Below are 20,401 nucleotides of genomic sequence, written 5' to 3'. Positions count from 1 at the left end.
TAGAATGGCTAATTATTTTTACGTTTCAGTAATGATTATACTCACGAAACTAGATACAAATTTTTACATAAAAATGTTTAATATATTGAAAAATACGCATAAACATTCGCTCGCGCATCAATAACTACTCAAAAAAGTTGCTTTCATTTACCGACGCTTCGGATTTTCTTACCAATCCCTGTATAGTGTTTGGCTAGGGGATATTATAGCAGCGATAAAATATCACCAGAGTTTCCCCTTCCAGTCGCCGCTTTGCTGATTGCCGAAACAAACCTGCGAAACATCGTAACGTGCGCAGATGCTGGCTGACATGTTCCGAAAAGCAAAATAGCAGTCAGCAGCTTCTGAGAAGTACGGACGCGTTGCGCAATTCGTGTGTTGTGTTGTGGATTTGATATATTTAACTCAGATCATTCCCAATACAGTTTCGATGATGAAAAAATCGCGATTGTGGCTATTAGTCAGTCTGTGAAATACGCGAGCGGAGTAAAAATACGTTTACTCCACGTTTATTCTAGCCCTGTGCGTGTTAACTCAACAATCACATCCGTCTACGAAGTGACTGTTGCCTCCACCAACGCACAATAATCTACGCATGTGTTCAGTAACTATCTTTTCACTCACAATTTTTTAACCTAGCTGAAAACAATTATCATCCATGTAAACAGCGAAGGTTAAATATCATTCTCCTAATGTGTGTTCACGAAAACTTGAAAAGAACGCTGCAATTCACAGTTTAAAAAACAATCTTAGCCTACGATGAGTTTTGGTGTTGTTTCAAACAATCTAGTGCTCGGTAGGTTGCATCGTTAAATTGCATCGTGAGTATTCGTACTATCCTCTCTGTGATACGTCGTATAACATTGTCATTTGATATTGCAGGGTGCTGTTCGCTTAAAAGTTGAAGTTTATTGAGATGACAGATGTTTTGAGGTCAGCTACTGGACGAGATAGTATAATGAAAATGTTGCTGTCAACGAGTCCCGTTGTTTCCACTTCATCAACAGTAGGCTCAGGACTACCTAGTCCAACTGGTGACACGTTTGATGATAACCCAAATACATTAACCACATATTTACATCAGCTCGCTGGGTATTTTGAGAGTGAAATCAACGTTATCGTCAAGGATCACTGCTATTCTCGTCCGTGGAACTGGAAGCCGGAAAATGTATATGTCAAGCCAGTCAAGAAACTGTTCTTCAGCAAGCCTAGAAGCTTATTAGTCACGTGAGTATAAGATGACAATGTACAGCATGTTTTCCTATTTTAACTGTATTCAATTTTTGTTAACCTAATTGAAGGCGAGCTACGAGAATGATAAAATCTCGGATCATTTTTATTTCTTTTTTCCTGCGCTCAGAATTTTCTTTTCTATTTTTTTTATAATTGAAATTTTTTTGTTTTGTTGTTCTGGATTTAAAACAATAGGGATAAACTAAAACAGGATGAAGAGGTCAACGTTGAAGGAGATATGACGGAGTCTGTCACACCGCCATACGACTTAGCCAGAACTCGTCATGTGATGGACGAGTTTCAGAGACTTGCGAATTTTGCTCGACCCGACGAAAATGATGATTGGGAAGAAAAAATAGAAAAAATCCTCTGGACTCCTGTTCAAAATCGCATCTTTACCAAAGTTATGCGCATATTGTCTTCAGAACGGTTAGCTAGATTGGTAAAAGCGAATAGTTTAACAGAACCAATTTTTCGAAGAACTTCCGTCGACACAGCTGCACGACGATTCAGAGAAACACTCGCATCTGCTGGATGGGATTTTCGAGTAGCTCAATGGCTGCATAATTTACTCTTTGAAAATTTACCCCAAGAATATATGGCTATTTACCTGGACATTCTTCAAACGTTAAGATTAAAAATTCCACAATTAATAGATAAAATAATAGCCATACAACCAAATCTCAATGCTAAAAATGGATCAATAACCTGGGAAACCCTCGGACCATTGCTGAAAAGATCATGGGATCCAATTGCGTCAACATTAAATGCAAGCAGGCCAGTAAGTCAGCCCCTTATTACCACAATACAACTACTGACGCGAATTCCAGGGTAGCCTATCTGCAAGAGTAGATCATCACTTTAATACTTGTCATATTGTTTTCAGAAAAAGTTACCTGGCAACCCAATCCTTGTCATAGCACCCTCTGGAGTCGGAACCAGCGTTTCTTCACGACAACATAAATGGATTTCGCAGTTGGGAGCTTTGGGTATGGTTGTCAATGTGCATACACACATGGGATTAGCGGCAAATAGAATGACGATGATGGCTTGCATGGAGCAACTGGTTCAAGCTACCAGAACCAAAATACAAGACGTTCGTAGTGATTATCCAGGGCGGCCAATAATCCTTGTTGGATTTAACACGGGAGCTGCTCTTGCTTGCCAAGTGAGACTTGATTATATACCACTTTGTAAAACATTTTACTGTATATATATGTCATGTTGACTAAGAATGTATCTTAATTGTTGCTTAGGTAGCTCAAATGGAACATGTAACGGCAGTGATATGCTTAGGCTTTCCATTTACGACTGTAGAAGGAAAAAGGGGGACCCCTGATGACACTTTGATGGATATTAGATGCCCTGTTATGTTTGTTATTGGTCAAAATGCGACACTTGTGAGACCGGATGACTTGGAAGATCTAAGGGAAAAAATGCTTGTCGAAACAAGCCTAGTTGTTATAGGAACAGCAGACGATCACCTAAGAATATCTACGGCAAAGAAAATATCTGAGGGCATAACACAGAGCATAGTCGACAGATGCATACTTGACGAAGTTGGTGATTTTGTTGGGAGTATTCTGCTGCAACCTCATCCTTTGCCCCTGCGATCTAATCCCTTGATGAACTCTGACAAGTCTATGAAAAAGGAATCCAGAAAGAGGAAAAATTCTACTAGCAGTTCTGTAGAGAGCGAACCACACTCTCCAAGTTTGAAAAAAACTAGACCTATGACACCCATCACGCCGAATGCTGTTTCCGGTACACCGCAAAAGTCTTCAGCAGGATCTGTGGTGCGCTCAGGAACTATAAATACGCAGCCAACTCTTTTAGCAATCAGCGGAGCAAATTTAAATCACCCATCAGCACCTAAACGAAAACCTAGAGTTATCAGTAATCAGAAAGTTAGTTTGCCTGAACAGCTATTATCACCAAGACTATCGGGGCAGGTAAGAAAATCTTATATACCAACATTCCGCTCTGATGCAGCACTGAATTGACAATACAAACTCTTACACAGTTGAATGCAAGTAATGCAGCCACGGGAATAACATTGAACATTGGCACCTTGGCCAGTTTAGCACCCATCGGACCATTGCGTATGGCAACAACCTCAGCCGGTCAAACTTTTCCGACTACAACCAAGATGAGCAACGTATCCAGGCCATCAAACGTGTATTCTAAAATGCCTAAAATGATGACCGCAAATACCAGTCCTCCAAGTAGTTCTAAAATGAAAACGGTTATGACGACAAATAAAAACTTTTCGAAAACTGCAACTAGCAGTTATAAGCACATTAATATCACGGACAAAGGTGGCGAAGCGAAATTGGTAAACGTTCTAACTACTGCTGGAAATCAAGTTAGAGTCAGTGCATCTACTGCTGCAGGTAATTTTTGATTTACTTCTGACTTCGTGGTATCAATCTATTTCTAAATATAATATCAATGAGAAACATCAATTACAGATACCATAAATTTTATCATTCCTGAGAATCGTGTATGTATCTGTTTTCTATAGCAATGCAGGTAAAGTCTGTCACTAATGCAAGTGGAGCTCTTTCCGCGCTACTGCAGAGCAGAAGAAGTCCAATGGGAATCGTCAGCGGTATGCCAATGGGAAAAGGTACTTCTGCATCGAGCATTTTGTTGACGCCCAGTGTGTCGACTCCAAATACGCACACGATTGTATCATCATCGTCAACAACTACACCAAAAGGTAGAATTCTATTATCCAGCCATATAAATAATAAGTAAATCAATATCATATATTTTTACAACGACCGGCGTTGTTTTGTATTGAAGATTTTAGCAACGTATTATGTCTAACGTTGATCTCAGTTCTCGATTAATGAAGAATCTCTATTCGCACAACGATAAGACGCCGTTATGGTATTGAATTTAAGGATCATTAGCTTAGGACGATTTTTTTTTTTTTACACTTTATTCGCACATAACATAACATCATACAATCACTGTATGAATCTTTGTAAGATAGTCATTGCTAGGAAGAGCCATTTGTAGATAATGAATGCTTCAAATTGAATCTGGTCTTCAAACCTAAAGTTTGATTACAAGGGATGCACTACAAAACGCTGTGCATTCCAGTACAGAATAATAAGAGAACATCGTTGTTCAAGCGAATTTTGTCAGAAGAAATATTTTATCATGTGTAAATACACCAACATTGCCTTATATTTTATGTTCAATAAATAATTTTATGTAACTCGGTTTTCTTTTAATTCCTATCCCTCACCTTGGTAAAAATTAACCTATTCAGGGGCTGAAATGAACAGTTTTTTTCCATATTGATTCGTTCTGCATACCAATGACTTGAAATTCTTAACATATGCATGTATATATATGTATAAAGATATTTCTTCTTTCTTGTAATTCAATACTGAAATCGTAACAATGTACAAGAATAAGAATCTTTTACAAATTCTATTTATTTAATACGTAAAATTTATGTCCTCAGAAGTTTGGATTCTGACAAGAATTACAACAATTTCTAAAAATAACTTCATTACCGGTTTATACATACAGCTAAAATACGAAACCATTTACCTTGAGAAATCATAGGTCATCAACTGGTATCTCTTTATCGAAATTAAAAACTTAACGTGCTGTTTATAGTACTAAGATGAACAGGTTTTTTCACAACAATATTCTTTTACTTGTACAGATACTTGTTTGGATATTTATACATTGATGTACATCATATTTGTATACAAATTCATGCAGTGTTATCAATTGTGTTGTAACTTGGTAGATATTTTAACATTTTTTCCGTTTCTCTCGCAATATCTGAGAACGGTATATCTATTTTATAGAGCCAGAGAACAACGGAGCAAGCAGCACTACGAATCGAACTATATCTACACCAAATCACCCATTGGAAGTGTCTAAGATGCAGTCTCCACCCACTTCGCAAACCAGTACATCAAGTACAAATTATCCTCTTGCAGCATCATCGGAGAATGTAGTGATGTTAGCAGATAGTTTGCACAATTCGAGAACAGCTTCGATGTTAGTGCCAATGTCTGGTCAAAATACAATAACAATTTTACCCTTATCAAGCAAAATGATGATGAACCAAAGATCTATGAAAACAGTGCCAAAGATCACGGTGAACAATTGTAATCTCCAAAGAGTACAGAAAGTCAATAAACCCCAATCGCCGACGCAAAAAAAAATTAATAACGACTTTGACGACGATCTGGGTAACATACTGGACATTCCAATAATATTTGCTAAGGACGGTGAAAACTTAAACGCCATTGAAAAAGCTCCACCAATCCCTCAGGTGCCAGTTATGATGGATCCTTACGAGAAAAATATTTCGAAACTAAGCGGGACCACCAAGGTTGTATTGATCAGTAATAAGCATGATAAAATACAACATCCCGTCACAAGTTTAGCCAATGCACCAATGCAAACTCTTGTTCGAGCGACTGGACCGCTGCATCATGTAAATCGTGCGGTTCTAACGTCCCGCTTGCAAAATCAATCTATAGCTAACACTAATCGCAGCAGCGCACCGGCACAAACAATACCACGATTGAATCAACCAACGATTAAGTACACTAAGATTATTTTAGCCAAGAGAAATTCTGTTCCTAGTAATATTCACGACGATAAGAACGAACAAGTTATTTTAACTAAAAATACTTCAAAAATTGTTAGTTATGACAAAAATGAACATAGATATGCTCAGATGCTTCCGAAGCATCAGATTAAATTTCAAGAAATCATTCAAGAGGATGCACTGGAAATTGAGGATGCTATCAAGACAAATATTATTGAGCGAAAAATTCCAACTGTATCAGAAATTGATTTGACATCACCATCGAAAAACGGTCACCACACTGATCCACTTAATCATTCGGATGCAAATACAGAAATGGATACTGTAAAGACCAAAGTTTTCCTCTCGGATACAAACGCACCTTCTGAAATTATTGAAAAACAAGACGAAAATCTAAAAGGATAAATTACTTGTTAATGTATGTCGTCAACTTTTGCAATGAATCATAACATTGTAGGATCTGTACGTCTATGCAGATGTCAAATTGAACGTTCAATTTTCAATTTATATCTACAATACAGATTTTACGTGCATGATTTTCAGAGCTAAAAGATGGAAAAAAACAAACCAGAATCATTATCTGAAATTTAATACACCTATTATATAAATATAATAGTCGGAGATTTGATACTATTCTTCGTAAAAGTAATTTTGATTAATTTGAAAGAAAAAGTAGCCATGAGGAAATAATGGTTTCAGTCAGTTTATTGCTTCTTGAAGTATAATAAAAAACGTTCTACAATGCATACTTAGTAATAATAAGATATTTCAATTTTCAAAAAAAAAAACCAAGTTCACTTTTAGTTCGCAAACTTTATTCTGTTTCAATATTTATATATTGGGATCTGAATGCATTTCAATACTTTTAAAATGTTACAAAACGTAAAAATGGATTAATCGAGTTGAAACAATCGCTATTTGTTTGTTCATTTGAAATAAGTATAAGGCTGTTATGATAATTATTTTTCAACGTTTTTACGAAGTTATTGAGTAACATATTTAATTATGAAATATCTTTTGTTATCACCATTAGAAGCACTAATCATAAAACTGAATGTATTGCGCAATACAGATTATTACATGCCTTAATAGATACGAGTCCCGCCGCTATTTATTCTTTTGTAAAAATGTAACAAATAGGTTGTGCTAAGTAATGAAAAAACTCTGATATAAACATGAAAACTATATGTTGTTAATATTATTTAATAATAATCAATGATCTTGCTTTAATAATAATATTGAAAGATTGATGTAATAATTCAAAAGAAGACTGTCAAAGAGTTAAATTGCTTGTCAAGTTCTCAATATATATATTATATTCACATGCGTATTCAAACTATAAATTGTTGGCTCGTTACTCGAATATATGATCGTTTTTCTTTGGCAATATAATTAATACAAACCTAGTAGTAAATTAGAACATTAACTTGATTAGTATAATTCAAATCTTTACTGACTACTCCAAAAACTCTCCCTTATATTAAATACTGACACTTATTTCGATCTTCAAAAAATGTAACACTATCAATTTGTACTTTCAGAACTAATGATTAAGGAGTAGAAGCATTCTTTCACTATGGTAATAGTCTTCTTTAATATAGCCATATGCTTTGTATATAGAACTCTGTCTTAAACCAGGAAAGTAGGTACGATATTTACAAGGCACTAGTGTCTCCCGAAACAAAAAACTGTTTGTCGCTGCAGGTCTACTTAGTCATTGCCCAGAAAAATATCTCCATCCTCCGATGTAAACATGAGGTACAATTTCTTGCTCAGTTCAGGTCCTATCCTTCGGACATTTGTGATAGGCCCTGCAGTTCTTCTGATCTGTTTTAAGTAAGCAGAAGTTCTTATAATTAGAGTTACAGAAAATATATAGCATGAAATATATATTTGTTAGAGAAAACTTACAGGAATATCTTGAAGCAGTTTCATACCTTCCGAAGGTGTGCAGCGAGTATAAGCCTGTAACATAAGTGAGATAACTGATAAAATGTGATATTAGAATCCAGTAGCTCTTGAGTATGTTACAACCATTCACCGACTTTACTAGTAAATTTGAAAAACTCACATCCATAAGATGTGAGGGAGTTGGATATTTTGAAATGATTGCCTCTGCTGTTTCCAATCTAGCCAAATTAAACTGACATAGTTGTTGTTGCCATAGCCTTTTCAGTCCGTTTCCATCCTTGTCGACTTTAACTGTGTCTTTATTGTCGCCGGCGACATACCAGTCTAGCTGAGACTGTAGCATTTGTTTTTTATGAATTTTGAACGGTGCTTCAGCAATGGCTTTTGTGTACTGGCCAATGACCTGACCTAGACCATGTGGCGTTTCGATTAATTGACTGTTACAATTTAGTGTGAGTTGAATCTCAGTCAGGCATAGTTCCAATTGTTTCCTAGAAATCACTGGCAAATCTTCAAAAGCTTTGCTACCTCTGCGCTTTTTCCCGTCCCCAACTCTCCCTAGACATTGATTTTTAACTTGCATTTTCTTGAGATTCCTATGATGCCTGAAATAGTTTTCCATTCCGTATATTATCAGTGTTATCGATTTCCCAGGCTTTGATGTTTGGATACTAACTATCGATGTCAAAAACATATCACTGGCAATTTTTTTAATTGTCTCTGTGTAGTCCCAAACAACAATGATATGGTTTTCTTCAACCGACTTGTTTTCTCCAGTAATGTGTTCAGAGTTACTGTTTTTCTGCTCACTCCTCGTCCATGTTACACTATTAGAAATTATCTGTGATTTTAACTTATAAACGAGCTCATATTGCTGGAGTTCAGTGATCAGACTGTCAAAGAAATTAAAATTCGTGAAACCCAAGTCTAATATAACTTGCATGTAATTCATGCACTCTCCAGGCTGCATGCTTTTCAAACGTGCAGCTGCTGCTGCTTTTTCGGCCTTAATTTTCGCGGCTTCTTCTGCTTTCCTACATTTTTCCATCCTAAGAAGCTCTTTGTCATTTTTGCTTGACACATTTTTTCTTTCCCTCGCTTTGGTTCCCTTGCTCGTTGATTTTTCACTGACATACTTTTTGAATAGCTCTGTTTCTATGTCGCTGTTGGATTTAAAAACAGCGCCTAAATCTGAATTTGTGTTTTTTTTCGCTGCTGTAGGTTCACTGGCGAATGGTACTTCGGGGAAATTATAGTCATCATCTAATATATCGAGTGCAGGAGGCTTGATTGAATTCGTATTAACAAACGGTACGGAATCGTTTGAATCACTTGACAATTCAATTACATCTGTATTATCCATAATCAGTTATTGAAGAGATGTTACTTGCAGTGTTTAATAACCTCGCGCGAGATGTAAGAAGTACCCATCGAAGTACTACATTATTCTACTAGGTGGTAGAGACATCGAGTTTCGTTACAGGATTGTATGTGTATAGGCATATGTATGTTTATACCGATTCAGATGCATGCGTATGCACATTTGTGTTCAGATCAGATTTGACGGCATAACCTAAAAAAGCACAGAAGCAGAAATCACCCACAACATTAATTAATTTCTGAATACACTGTTCACTTTACCGAAGTACATTCACAGTGTTGACCAAAGTAAACATACCGATACACACTACCGAAATTCAGCAACGTCTAATTTGGTGAGATGGAGTCACGAACGGAATTCAAACTTAAAACACCACCGACAGACGCTATTTCGGCTGTAGAATTTGGACCAAATTCAACGCAATTTCTCCTGGTTTCGTCATGGGATAGCACAGTCCGACTATACGATATCCAGGCCAATACAATGCGGCTCAAGTACAATCATGAACTGCCAGTATTGGACGTTGCTTTCCAGGTATTTCTTCACCGATGTACAGAATTGTAACGGAGGCAATTGATGCTGTGATCAATTTAATAACTCATGCCTTATTCTGTCTTTCATTTACAGGACGCCGTCCACGCTTACAGCGGTGGCTTGGATAATACACTGAAAATGTATGACATCAATAGCAACACGGGTATGAATATGGACTGTGAAATATCCTATGGATTTTGCAAAACTTAAAATTCTCGCAATATTCAGTGATTAGAAATGTTTCTCTTATATAACTGAAATTTTTCACAGAGTCAGTAATGGGAACACATGAGAAACCAATTCGGAAGATCGAGTATTGTGCAGCTCTGAATGCAATCTTGACAGGGGGTTGGGATGCTGCGGTAAAATTATGGGATCCAAGAAGCCCAACCTGTGTGGGCAGCTATCAACAGCCTGAAACTGTACTTGCCCTTTCCGTGTGTGGCGATAAGTTTGTTGTTGGTACAGCAAAAAGGAAAGTTTGCATTTGGGATCTTCGAAATATGGCAGGGATGTTTCAGCGGCGCGAAAGCAGCTTAAAATACCAAACACGCTGCATTAAAGGCTTCCCAAATGAACAGGTTCGTATGGATTAATAACAATAACGCCACCAATTAATTACTAGTCATTCATTCACTTTTGTCAAATGGTAAAATTTTCATAAAAATTTACCAACTGTTTAATTTCTACTCTCTAGGGTTACGTTCTTAGCAGCATAGAAGGACGCGTTGCCGTTGAATATCTTGATACAACTGCTGAGGCACAGAAGAAAAAATACGCCTTTAAATGCCACAGAATAAAAGAAAATAATGTTGAACACATTTATCCAGTTAATGCAATTAGGTAAGAACATAAATGTGTAGCAATTTTTTCAAAAACAGAAAAAATTTATCGACAATCATAGTAATTTCCTTGCATCAAAATTTGAAAAGAATATAATTCATCATTTTTTATTGTTTGCATACTTGGACTAGAATTTATCTTTTGTTTTACAGTTTTCACTCTACATATAACACGTTTGCGACTGGTGGATCAGATGGATTCGTTAACATCTGGGATGGTTTCAACAAAAAACGCCTGTGCCAGTTCCACAGATACAATGCAGGTGTTGCTGCTCTCAGTTTTAGTCACGATGGTTGTGCATTAGCTATTGGTGTTTCGTACCTGAATGAAGCAGAAATTCCACCAGGTGGTGCAAATGAAGAAAGTATTTACATTAGATACGTAAATGATCAGGAAACTAAACCAAAATAAATAGAAACTTGCACATTGTGTGGAACCAACTAGCTCAATCGACAAATGCCTTCAATACTGGATAAAGGCAGGATGTTTTATGACTATTGTAATTATTCAACTGATAAGAAGTGATTAATGGTCGACGATTTTACCATCGCATAATCATAATCAGTGATAATTGTGTATAATCGAACAGAATAAACAATTTTTCCAATGTTGTGAATAAACTATGTAAGAGATTTCCAGTCTCACTTATACAAAATGTACAGAATAATGCTAACTTGAACATTTTAATATTTCTTAAATTAGATCAACTGCAACATCTACTAACTTTTCAAACTGTGAATAGTGATTAATCAATTAAATAATTTTTTATTGACAGAGTATTAATTATTAGTAGTTTCCAAACAGTGAACTTAATCTGATGTGTATTTTTATTTTTCAATATTGTTTAACGGTTTTAAAAGCTTGTTGTTCAAATTGAATTCAAAACACAGGTTTTTCTTTCGAATAATTTATTCACCATGTTGTCGGTGATCATTAACAAACATTTCTAGCTTATTGTAAGTGATTAAATCGACTTAGATTTGTGCCTGATAATTCGTTTAAACGTAATTTCTTCAATAATGAGCCACTTTAAGGACCTTCTTTACTTTAATTTTAAAACAGTATTTACCTATTGACGTTTAACGATGGCCGAAAGCAGTTATTACTTGAGTTTTATATGTATTTTACTTTTTTTCAATTACACTATATAATTAAGGTGAGTACCTACTGCTATTCAGGCAATCAGGCCGTAAAGTGACGGCATAAAAAAAGCTTGAACTGAAACGTAAACAATAATAAAATGTGTAATGATTGTGCAGGCCTATGAAACAATACATTACATTATGTATAATATTGACTTCGTAACTAAGTACATTATTGTCAGAATTATAAATTACAATAATTATAGGTTTAGTTTATCATATTATTATTTTACGCGAATTTGCTACATCGCCTGATGATTTATTGCATTACAAATGGTATAGATTATCAGGCAATACTCGCGATCACAAAAATACCATTGCACCCCTCGGTAATCACAATAAATTGCGAATGAGACTCAAAGTTTGATATGATAATGCATAATATTTTATACTAAATATTAAAACGTAAAAAAATTGGAGTTTGTACAGTAATAGTAGTATACTAAAATCCATATCGTCAAGAGACGGACAAATTCAATACACAACAACTTTAAATATATATATATATATTTCCAATTCTGCATTTTATAAACATATTTCACTAGCAACCATTTGTTTTCCGACATTAAGAAGAAAGGTCTATCTCCTCTATTTCCATAAAGCTGTGAATATATCATCTTGATGTATGAGTTCACAGCTTTATCGATATAGATGAGTAACAATTACACCCGCTAATAACGATAGGAACTGATAAAAATGTTCCATTGCTATCATTACGTCTTTTCATACATAAATACTTTTAAAAAACGTTACTTTTTCAACACTTACAGGATACTATGTACACAATGTTTAACAACGACTTGTAGCAAACTGACAGATATATATATATATATATATTTATACATACACACATATATATATATATATATATATATATGTACAAAATTTGATTAACATAAGAGATTAGGTTTTTATCGGGACGATTTGAAGAAAAATAAAGTCCTCAAAATTGAAATGTTCATAACAAATTAATAACGTTTTAGTTTGTTTTTCAATTTTCGTCTAATAAAAAATAATGTATGTACGCGAGCTGTTACAGGGCAGCAAAAAAGATTTTAACATCGCTTTATGATAAAACTTTTCTCAGCCCATCACGAATCATATCGTAAGTCGCAAAACTTATTCCAACAGCTACCGGCCCTTTAACCCAATTCATGCTAAGACCTTTGAAAAAGGCAAACGCTCCCTCTTCGCTGAAATTATAAATCCCAAATATTTATCAACGGTTGAGAAAATTGAACATGATACAGTAGTGATTTTTTTTTTTTACAAAATCTAATGTGGTTGGAATGGTATACTCACGTGTATATTTTTACTATGGTTGTGGTTATTGATTGATAAGCTCCGCCTTTTATGGCTGATGTTTGCATTCTTCTGCGAACAATATCGAGAGGGTAGCTACTTGTTTGGCCAACCATTCCAGCTACAGCTCCGCATATCAGTGCTGACATGGTTGATAAGCCAGGACTCTCGACTATATAAACTGTAAAGATAAAAACTGAATAACAAACAGATATAAATCGAACAACAGAGCATTTCTATTGCCAAAAAAGTATTTAAAATATTTCTACTTATTGAGGAAAATGGTGTATCAGACTGATTGTGAAATGAGTGTGAAAAAAATTATCATTTTTTTCTCTCTCAAAAAAAGAAAAGCTTACTATTTACACTGTAATACGTATAATTACTTACCAGCTAATAATTGCTTCAGAGTTTCATACGTAAAGAAACTGAATCCAGCATACGGAATGACACCTAACATTGTGGGGGTAAAACCACGATAAAAAGCAGCGACCCCTTCTCGTCTGTAAAGATGTGAAAAAATTTGCCCGAGTGTTCTGTACTCAGTTTTCTGCGTGACAGCCATTCTGGCTCGTGCAAGATCCAAAGGATAAGTTAAGCTCTGCGACGTTACCCCGGCCAAGGAACCCGCAAGAAAACTCAAAGTTTTGTTTCTGAAATAATAAGTCAAAAGTTGAATCAAATAATGCGAGTAGAACTGTTTTCAATCTCAATTTAAGAAAAAATATTCTTTGTTAAATGAAAAACACTGTCTCACTTTTCTGGCCTATCGATGCCTAATATCCTCTTCCACTGTTCATGGGCTGTAAATTGGATAGCTGCATAGGGTACGATCCTTGCCATAGTCGCGCTGTTCCCTCGCCAAAGACTCAGCAGGCCATCATTTTTGTAAGAATTAATAAGAAATTTGACAGCTGCTTTGGCTGAATAAGGCTGCTGTGATATTTGAAAATTAATTTTCGTTCGATCCAAGGGAGCTATTGTTGTTTTAGCCAACGCTCCTGCTATGGCACCGGAAACTAAACTTGTCGAGACCCTTTGGGTGTTGGAAATCTGCTGGTCCTCGGCAAGGAGTTGTGTCGTAGTCTGAAAGAACGACATTGAGGAAAAAATAGACCTCTCTTTCTCAAACTTACTATTCAATAATTTCTGTGAACATTTATCAAAGCTTATCGCTTCTCGTATTGTCAATTTTCATCACGTAAAACTTACTTTTGTTTCAGTCAGCTTTTCGGCGACAGAGGGGGGCAAGGACGATCCAACAGATTTGGCAGAGTTGGCCATCACAGTAGCCTGGAGGCGTTCAAGAACGACCTGACTGCCTTCTGCACAGCCAGACGTTACGTGGCTGCTCATCTCCGTCGCCTAGCTGCAAACTCGTACTACTGGCCTCCGATCCCGGCCAGGGTTAATCGGATGCCGTCTTTCTGTGTTGAAAACAAGATGAGAATAAAAATGATTGAATATCTTGTAAAAGTTGTGAAGAAGAATCCAAGGCTGTTACATTTTTGGATTCTACTACTTGAAAAGAGGTATTGTTATTTTATCTTATTGAATTTTTACATTAATATACTCAGATCAATATGGAACAGAAATATATTCCTAGTGTACATGCAAAATCAAATGTGAAAAATGGTAGGTATACATATAGCTGTCTAAAGATATTATAGATATTTCCGTATATAAAGTTCAAAGTACATACAAATATATAGTATTAATTATGTATCAATACAAGTACCCCGCAAAGTTGTGAAAAAGTATACTTCACATTTATATAAGAACTGATATAAACTCCAGATGTGAAATAAGGATAAGCGATAGATTGGTTTCCACATTTCATGCACGAATCAATACATCTATCAGAATTGTTTTTCCACTACTAAAACTGCGTGATAAGATGAGAAAATACTTGTAGTACCATATAGGTGTATATATATACATCTATATATATATATATATATATATAGATGTAGTATAGTACAATATTTTATAGATAATACATTCCATTTTTCAACTGCTATCTGGATTAAGGACAAAACTGAACTGTATTTTTCTATTTCAAGAAAGTTTGATACGTTTGGCTGTAAACTCTGACTGCTAGCTGCATTTGTATCATGATACTCGACTTCGCCAGAACCAATTATAACCATATGGGATTCTGACAGTTGCACAGGTGTTTTTAACAAGTCAAGAGGTACGTTTACACATGTATGATACACGTAAATTTGCGCACTAACGTCTGTCACTAAATGTATGTAAGAGGTGATAATTGTACATAGACAGATGATAATCGTTAAGTAAAGTACATCATCAATCTTTGCTAAAGCGGAATGTTACTCATAAATATTGACGGGTTGCAAGGAAAAACACGTTTAAAAAATTGGCAAAGAAAATATTTTCGCGTTCAAGTCGTACGTCTATATATTTATTTGAATCAATCGTGATTCTCGGTACAAATCAGCGTATAGCAGATGTGCTGCATTACATATGTCAAAGGATATTGCATAAAATAGTCATGAACAACAAAATTATTGAAGTAGAAATATAATTCAAAATTATTTATTTTTATACACATGTATTTGTTCCCAGAAAAAACTTAAATTATGACACGTTTCAGAGCTTTTCTCGTGCTTTCGTTGGTAAAAGTAAAAAAAAAACCGCAGCAGCACGTAGTTATTTATAAAGAAAAGATCAGTAGAGAAAATACGTGGAAAAAGTATATTCACGCTGAACCGCGGAGATGCCTGCATCACAGGTGCTTGACCCGATGGTATAGACATATAGGTTTGTATAGCATGCAAGCAAAGTTCCATGCATCCAAAAGCGCAGCAGCAGATCCCTGTTTTCCATGCACCTTGTTATAAAATAATGCTTTTAAAAGAAAATTCAATTTCCTTGAAATCACTGTATGATGTATTTGGTTTATTTAAATCCGACATGTCAAAACGATCTCCTGAGATGATGCTTTTCATATCGTTAAAATTCCTCATATCATATTATGATCGCGATACTTGTTCCGGGGGACAAGATCTGCTTCGGGGTATGATATTAAATATAATATATATACATAGTATATCGATAGTTGTTATTCCATTTCGATTCACCTTTGATACAAGTGATTAGGTTTTTTCTTTTCAACACTTTACGCGCGACGTAAACAAACATTTGATAACATGTTTGGCAATACGAATACACACCGTGTTGAAACTGTGAGATAAGACTGCTATGCACTACAAATTTGTTTATCTCTCACGATATTGCATGATTATCGTCAGAAATTTTATATTGACTGTAGCGCCAGGGGGCAGATGTTACTATACATATATCAGGTTGAAGTCCGAAACGTTCTCGCAATTGTGCATTTTTAGAAGAACTCGTTTTAACTCGTAACTTTCGAATTGTCTTAGATTCAATAAATTTTCAAATGAGTTATATTCCGAAGCCGCAAAATGGTGATTTTTATTCCAACTTTTCGTTAAGCTAACGTTAATTTTAACTTAAGCTCCATAGGATTAATGCATGCAACCTGGTCTAGGTGAATTAAAAGATGTGGATTCTCTCATATCTCAATAAACCGGTCCAATATTTTAAACGATCCTTTTTTTTGTTTCTTGCAGTTAGGAGCAGGAAAGATCCAAAGCCAGTTGATATAAAAACAAAATATTTTAGTAAAAATGTTCATTTTGTGCGAAATTTTAAATGCTAAAGACTAAAATTAATAAACGATAATTTCAAGGTATAATTTATAAATCAAATAATCTAAAGACGTAACAATTTTCACAGCTGTATAGCGTCATGCAGATAATTTATTCACTCAAGTGTATTCACGGTCATTCAGAATTTCACGTAGCACTTCAAAGCACATGAATATATACATATACGCGTAATGCATATAATAACATCGTAATAATTAGCGATAAGACAAGATATCTGATATAAGAAATGCTCATTGCCCGTTGTTGGCAATTGTCTGATTGCGTAATTATTTGCTATTCATATTAGTAGTATGTATTGTAAAGAATTATCGTAGACGCAATAGCGAATAATACATGTAAACGGTCTTGTTGTGCAAAAGGGACTTTGCACTGAACAGTGTACACACCCGTGTTATCAACAGATGAAAAAGAAGATAAGAAGTTTCTCGTGAACTTCATGCGAATTTTAAAACGTGCTGTTGAAACACGTTTATTTATAACAAATAAAACATACATTAAATAGAAATAAAATTGCTGTACATTGTATTAATATATGAAAATGGTAATTTTATGTATAAATGGTCAGTTATAATTCACCAACGAACTTGGCTTTCAAATCGACGAATAAATTCTTTCGATGTGTCTTATCGCTTCGTATTACGCATAACTTTGAAATTCTCGATAAACTTCCAACTTTATAAACAACTTATTTGAAGAGGACAGCTAAAAATTGTTGACGTCAGAATAATTATGCGGTAGCTTTTATATCTACACTGCAACGTAATAATAAATATAAACTTTCGTGATTGTCGGATCGTATCATGTTGGTTAGCTATTTTTAGCACCCTTAAATTGACCATTTATTTACGAAGGAAGTACTCAATAAACGTGACTATCATTAGTTATATATCGAATTATTTACCGTCGTCCCTCCCAGAAAAATTCTGCACTGATAACCAAATATTTTCGTTCATACTACTACGTGAATTTCACGGGTAACTACAAGTTGAAGGCCATTACGATACGCAATTGAAACAATGAGAAAGAAACATAGAGCGCAAAGTTCAATGAATCGCGATCTAACAATGAATTGCAGAATTTTTCTACACAACTATCTCAAGATTGTGATATTGGCTCGCGTACGGAATCGGCACGCTGATAATCGATTAGCAGGTCTATTAAGCCTGCAGATTTCCATCAGCCTCCAGATATCGTATACCTAAGCCCATTGTGCTTAACATCGAACTTTTTGGCAGAGCTGAGTGTTCGCATATATTGGCATCTGAATTGCAGCCGAGAATTTGTGATACGTAAGAGTTCTCTGCTTTTAAATAAGATTGCATAACAGAGTGGGTATAATGACGTTATCATAATAAAAACGATCGCTGACCAGCTGTAGCAGCAGCTCATCTATATAGTTACTGATTTTATACAGTTGAAAAACCGACTGCTGTCATTTTGTTGATTTGCTGAACAGCAGCACTGTCATATTGTTTGTTCTAGTACTAAAAATATCCCTTAATTATAATGATAAGAATGCGTCAGATACCGCGGGGTATCGCGCACGTGTGCCTTGATCAACAAAGAATCGCGAAAACAGGTTCGATAGGTGTATTTATCTGCTATGCGACGTTACCTAACTATACCGATTTGTTTATCCTTGAAATGCAAACTGTGCCACGATATAAATACGTCTTAGGAATCAGTTTTCAAACCGTGCGTTGGACGTGCGTTGAAACACACAGGTAACATAAAACCGAATTAATAACGATTACGAACGCGTCCGCTACAGGTATGTAATAAAACTGGAAGTCTCGAATCTGTATCAAAATGAGGATGAAGGTAGTAACGTTACTGTAACGATACGGCTTTAGGAAAAAGGAAAAATCATTACTTCACGCTTTTGGGAATATCTAGAATTTTATGAATCATGATGAACAAAGCATACGCTGACGTTGAAATGCCAACTAACTCCTTATAAACGTCGTTCTACTAAAATTGTGGAATAATAATTTCCCTGATGTTTCGTCGCGTTAACGTTACTTATTTCAGTCTCATATGTCAAACGCTCAAACCAAACAAGAGCCTGTAAAACGAGTTATTTTCAAATTGACTAGTAGACTGCAGCATGATGGCTGTCATGATAACATGGATAAGATAGCTCGTATTGATGCAGTTGAAGTTAGTAACGACACTTTAACGATGCATGTTTAGGAAAATCTTTCGTTCGCATTTTTGAGATTGTCTGAAATTCAATTTGTAATCATAACAAAGAAAAAGCGTTCATATTTTAAAAAGCCAAGACGTTGAAAGTCCTTCTAAAATTCAATTCCATGGTGTGCCTTTACGTTAACCTTACTAACTTCAGCTTTGTGCGAAGTCGAAGTTTAAAACTAAGTGGGCGTTCAGTAATTTCGTATCACTTAAGTTACTATTCGTAGAGAACAAAAGGCCGCGCAGACCTGCTAGAAAATTAATTATATAAACCCGCGGGTAGACAAAATAGACGAACCAACACGGTCGGATAATTAAATTGTTGAAAATGACGCGTGACAAGTAGAAAAACACGATTAAAAAATAGTTATCGATTTGGCATGCGTGTGTTTCCCCATTATCACTGCCGAAAACGAACACCGTACAACACAATGACAAAGCGAGTCTGCGAGGAAAAAATTGTCGCAGAAAAAGAGGTAATGTCGCAACGTCGCGTCGTGACGGTGAATGAGGGATCAAAGAGCGAAATAAATCTCCGATCGGGAAACACTACCTTTGTCCGACGGTGTCCAACGAGGCCGATGTATTTCCCCCGGGAGTCGGGGAAAAAGGTTCCAAACCGCGGAAACGTCGGAGGCGTTAAGTTCCTCGAGTTTAGGGGAATTTGTCTACGACTCCTCCTCTCATCACATCTTGGGCCTCACTGCATTCAAGGAATTATAAATAACCTGTGTCCACCTCTCATTTGCATTTCATCTGTGTGTTTATAACCCACACGCCACCGTTTTCTTTTCACGACCAATGAACGCACGGTTTGATCCGAATTTTCGACACCCACAACTCGCGCTACTCCTTCGGCTATCAGCCACGAACTGCTTACAATCGAGCAAGCTGTCACGACACAGCTGACTTGCAACTCGAATCACGGCCATCTAGATTTCCTGACTGTACGCACATATCAGTGGTACGCACTCATTACTAAATACAATGGCCATTGACTGAACATATATGAAGACTCACATCCCCAAGTTATTTTCCGTAACAGTTCACAACGAGTCTGGACAGGTTTGGGGGTATCAGCAGTTTCATGTAGTATCAACCAAGTAACTGACCACACCGGTAAGAGAAGATCTTCACAACCAACGACTCTCGCGTGCCAAGCGTTGGTAACATACCGTCGTCATTGTGGAGTGGAAACGTGAGGAAATCCCGCACGAGAAATATGTACATACATACATACAGCGAAATTATACAACGGATGAATAAATGTAACTATGATAGATCTATTGAACATATGTATATTGTTGATATCTATTTTGATGTATCAAATCTTTCGAAAAATGCTGGAATGGATTATTTGATGCCCTATATCGACGTAATCTTGCGTAAGGAATGAATTGCGCACAGTCTGGAGTTGCTGCAAAAAGATGAACGAAAGTTACGTCCGGAGTATGTATGTATGTACATGAAATCTGCACATAATTTCCGCAGAGTTAAGGAAAAACGTCGAATACGCATAGCCGTATAGTTTTAGAATCAATCCAGTACAGTTTAT

The 20,401-nt window shown here is 35.9% G+C and overlaps 5 protein-coding genes across 9 annotated transcripts in view; 3 read left to right on the top strand and 2 right to left on the bottom strand.

The window, feature by feature from the left end:
* The first annotated feature begins 281 nt into the window (after positions 1 to 281).
* On the top strand, positions 282 to 6,244 carry LOC124412971 (KAT8 regulatory NSL complex subunit 3). Of its 2 annotated transcripts, XM_046893229.1 has the most exons (8): positions 282 to 796; positions 883 to 1,227; positions 1,429 to 2,014; positions 2,120 to 2,401; positions 2,490 to 3,185; positions 3,257 to 3,626; positions 3,758 to 3,955; positions 5,070 to 6,244. In XM_046893229.1, the coding sequence occupies exons 2-8, from the start codon at positions 917 to 919 to the stop codon at positions 6,227 to 6,229; spliced, it is 3,603 nt and encodes a 1,200-aa protein (XP_046749185.1). In that variant the 5' UTR covers positions 282 to 796; positions 883 to 916; the 3' UTR covers positions 6,230 to 6,244. The 2 variants fall into 2 exon arrangements, with proteins under 2 accessions (XP_046749185.1, XP_046749186.1); XM_046893230.1 differs by lacking the exon at positions 282 to 796 and having other exon boundaries at positions 1,100 to 1,227; positions 1,445 to 2,014.
* A 1,181-nt stretch (positions 6,245 to 7,425) lies between these two features.
* LOC124412977 (crossover junction endonuclease EME1) lies at positions 7,426 to 9,098 on the bottom strand. Of its 2 annotated transcripts, none has more exons than XM_046893238.1 (3): positions 7,896 to 9,098; positions 7,736 to 7,789; positions 7,426 to 7,651 (listed from the first exon to the last, which is right to left on the bottom strand). In XM_046893238.1, exons 1-3 carry the CDS (start codon positions 9,096 to 9,098, stop codon positions 7,535 to 7,537), a joined length of 1,374 nt encoding a protein of 457 aa, XP_046749194.1. In that variant the 3' UTR covers positions 7,426 to 7,534. The 2 variants fall into 2 exon arrangements, with proteins under 2 accessions (XP_046749194.1, XP_046749195.1); XM_046893239.1 differs by having other exon boundaries at positions 7,534 to 7,651; positions 7,762 to 7,789.
* A 290-nt stretch (positions 9,099 to 9,388) lies between these two features.
* Positions 9,389 to 12,369, top strand: LOC124412980 (mitotic checkpoint protein BUB3). The gene is made up of 5 exons (XM_046893243.1): positions 9,389 to 9,650; positions 9,744 to 9,813; positions 9,921 to 10,231; positions 10,348 to 10,493; positions 10,646 to 12,369. The coding sequence occupies exons 1-5, from the start codon at positions 9,456 to 9,458 to the stop codon at positions 10,902 to 10,904; spliced, it is 981 nt and encodes a 326-aa protein (XP_046749199.1). The 5' UTR covers positions 9,389 to 9,455; the 3' UTR covers positions 10,905 to 12,369.
* LOC124412979 (mitochondrial coenzyme A transporter SLC25A42) lies at positions 12,197 to 19,536 on the bottom strand. Of its 2 annotated transcripts, none has more exons than XM_046893241.1 (6): positions 19,400 to 19,536; positions 14,150 to 14,364; positions 13,695 to 14,023; positions 13,328 to 13,590; positions 12,938 to 13,118; positions 12,197 to 12,828 (listed from the first exon to the last, which is right to left on the bottom strand). In XM_046893241.1, exons 2-6 carry the CDS (start codon positions 14,291 to 14,293, stop codon positions 12,702 to 12,704), a joined length of 1,044 nt encoding a protein of 347 aa, XP_046749197.1. In that variant the 5' UTR covers positions 14,294 to 14,364; positions 19,400 to 19,536; the 3' UTR covers positions 12,197 to 12,701. The 2 variants fall into 2 exon arrangements, with proteins under 2 accessions (XP_046749197.1, XP_046749198.1); XM_046893242.1 differs by lacking the exon at positions 19,400 to 19,536 and adding an exon at positions 19,102 to 19,117 and having other exon boundaries at positions 14,150 to 14,369.
* Positions 18,156 to 20,401, top strand: part of LOC124412981 — an 81,530-nt gene continuing 79,284 nt past the window's right edge. The window contains exon 1 of one of the 2 annotated variants that reach the window (XM_046893247.1): positions 18,156 to 18,237. The gene's annotated coding sequence lies outside the window, so the exon portion shown is untranslated. Of the gene's footprint in view, positions 18,425 to 20,401 lie in introns of both variants that reach the window. The other variant, XM_046893244.1, reaches the window with a different exon arrangement.

The sequence above is a fragment of the Diprion similis genome, chromosome 12 (genome assembly GCF_021155765.1).
Source record: "Diprion similis isolate iyDipSimi1 chromosome 12, iyDipSimi1.1, whole genome shotgun sequence".
NCBI lineage: Eukaryota > Metazoa > Arthropoda > Insecta > Hymenoptera > Diprionidae > Diprion > Diprion similis.
The sequence above is the reverse complement of the archived record's forward strand: the minus strand, read 5'-3'. Positions and strand labels throughout refer to the sequence as shown.

Excerpts from the sequence above, each read along its gene's own strand:
- LOC124412971 (XM_046893229.1), top strand. The coding sequence starts at position 917 with ATGACAGATGTTTTGAGGTCAGCTACTGGACGAGATAGTATAATGAAA. Across the intron at positions 2,402-2,489 it reads GAGCTGCTCTTGCTTGCCAA|GTAGCTCAAATGGAACATGT; the intron begins GTGAGACTTGAT and ends ATTGTTGCTTAG. Across the intron at positions 3,956-5,069 it reads GTCAACAACTACACCAAAAG|AGCCAGAGAACAACGGAGCA; the intron begins GTAGAATTCTAT and ends TCTATTTTATAG.
- LOC124412977 (XM_046893238.1), bottom strand. The coding sequence starts at position 9,098 with ATGGATAATACAGATGTAATTGAATTGTCAAGTGATTCAAACGATTCC. Across the intron at positions 7,790-7,895 it reads CTCCCTCACATCTTATGGAT|GCTTATACTCGCTGCACACC; the intron begins GTGAGTTTTTCA and ends CTTATGTTACAG. Across the intron at positions 7,652-7,735 it reads AACTGCTTCAAGATATTCCT|ATCAGAAGAACTGCAGGGCC; the intron begins GTAAGTTTTCTC and ends TACTTAAAACAG.
- LOC124412979 (XM_046893241.1), bottom strand. The coding sequence starts at position 14,293 with ATGAGCAGCCACGTAACGTCTGGCTGTGCAGAAGGCAGTCAGGTCGTT. Across the intron at positions 13,591-13,694 it reads GGCATCGATAGGCCAGAAAA|AAACAAAACTTTGAGTTTTC; the intron begins GTGAGACAGTGT and ends TTATTATTTCAG. Across the intron at positions 12,829-12,937 it reads ACCATAGTAAAAATATACAC|CGAAGAGGGAGCGTTTGCCT; the intron begins GTGAGTATACCA and ends TTATAATTTCAG.
- LOC124412980 (XM_046893243.1), top strand. The coding sequence starts at position 9,456 with ATGGAGTCACGAACGGAATTCAAACTTAAAACACCACCGACAGACGCT. Across the intron at positions 9,814-9,920 it reads TGACATCAATAGCAACACGG|AGTCAGTAATGGGAACACAT; the intron begins GTATGAATATGG and ends AATTTTTCACAG. Across the intron at positions 10,232-10,347 it reads AAGGCTTCCCAAATGAACAG|GGTTACGTTCTTAGCAGCAT; the intron begins GTTCGTATGGAT and ends TCTACTCTCTAG.